This window comes from Penaeus monodon, chromosome 25 (assembly GCF_015228065.2).
Source record: "Penaeus monodon isolate SGIC_2016 chromosome 25, NSTDA_Pmon_1, whole genome shotgun sequence".
Classification (NCBI taxonomy): Eukaryota; Metazoa; Arthropoda; class Malacostraca; order Decapoda; family Penaeidae; genus Penaeus; species Penaeus monodon.
Genome location: NC_051410.1, coordinates 39,023,734 through 39,024,320, shown reverse-complemented (window position 1 = coordinate 39,024,320; position 587 = coordinate 39,023,734). Strand labels below are relative to the sequence as shown.

General features: G+C 40.0%; 1 protein-coding gene across 1 annotated transcript in view; it reads right to left on the bottom strand.

Annotated features, from left to right (window-relative positions):
• Positions 1–587, bottom strand: part of LOC119589244 — a gene marked incomplete in the record, with an annotated part of 3,509 nt that overhangs the window by 1,948 nt on the left and 974 nt on the right. The window contains 2 exon segments of the mRNA XM_037937857.1: positions 40–188; positions 308–460. Coding sequence (XP_037793785.1) covers positions 40–188; positions 308–460 — 302 coding nt within the window.

Genomic DNA, 587 nt, shown 5'->3' with positions numbered 1-587 from the left:
CCAAAGTTGAAATATGAGATCATCTGCAGTCTCTCCTACCTGTATGTGTTACTGAAGTTTTCTAATGTAACTTGAACTCCCCTGGCTTGAGCAGAATCCACAACTTCCTGCCGTGTCATTGGCATCACCAAAGGGCTGTGGGCTTCCATGTATATCTTTCGCCACTTCTGCACTGTGTACTCCTCGGTCTGACAAGAGATCATTTCATTGCACTTATCACACTATTACGTAATGCATGCAAGAAAAAGAAATCATATCACAATCTCAATTTCAAGCAACAGGAACCATGGTGCAAAACTATTCATACCTCCTTTGTCAAAGTAGACCTGAGATTGCGGGAATTTTCCTGAGCAATCTTCTTCCTGATTAGCTCAAGGGCTGCTTCTTGTGTTGGGGGATCTTCCGAGAGTCGTTCACGGGAGTTTCTGTGCATCAAAGCATGGTACACATACACCTGAATCTGTGATCACACCCAAGAGAAAAAGAAAAAACAATATTGTTTAAAAAATTACAAAATATATATGAAAAAGTTCCTCTTATACTGATCTATTTGTCTGTGAAATATCAAGCTAGGCAAAGTCACATTA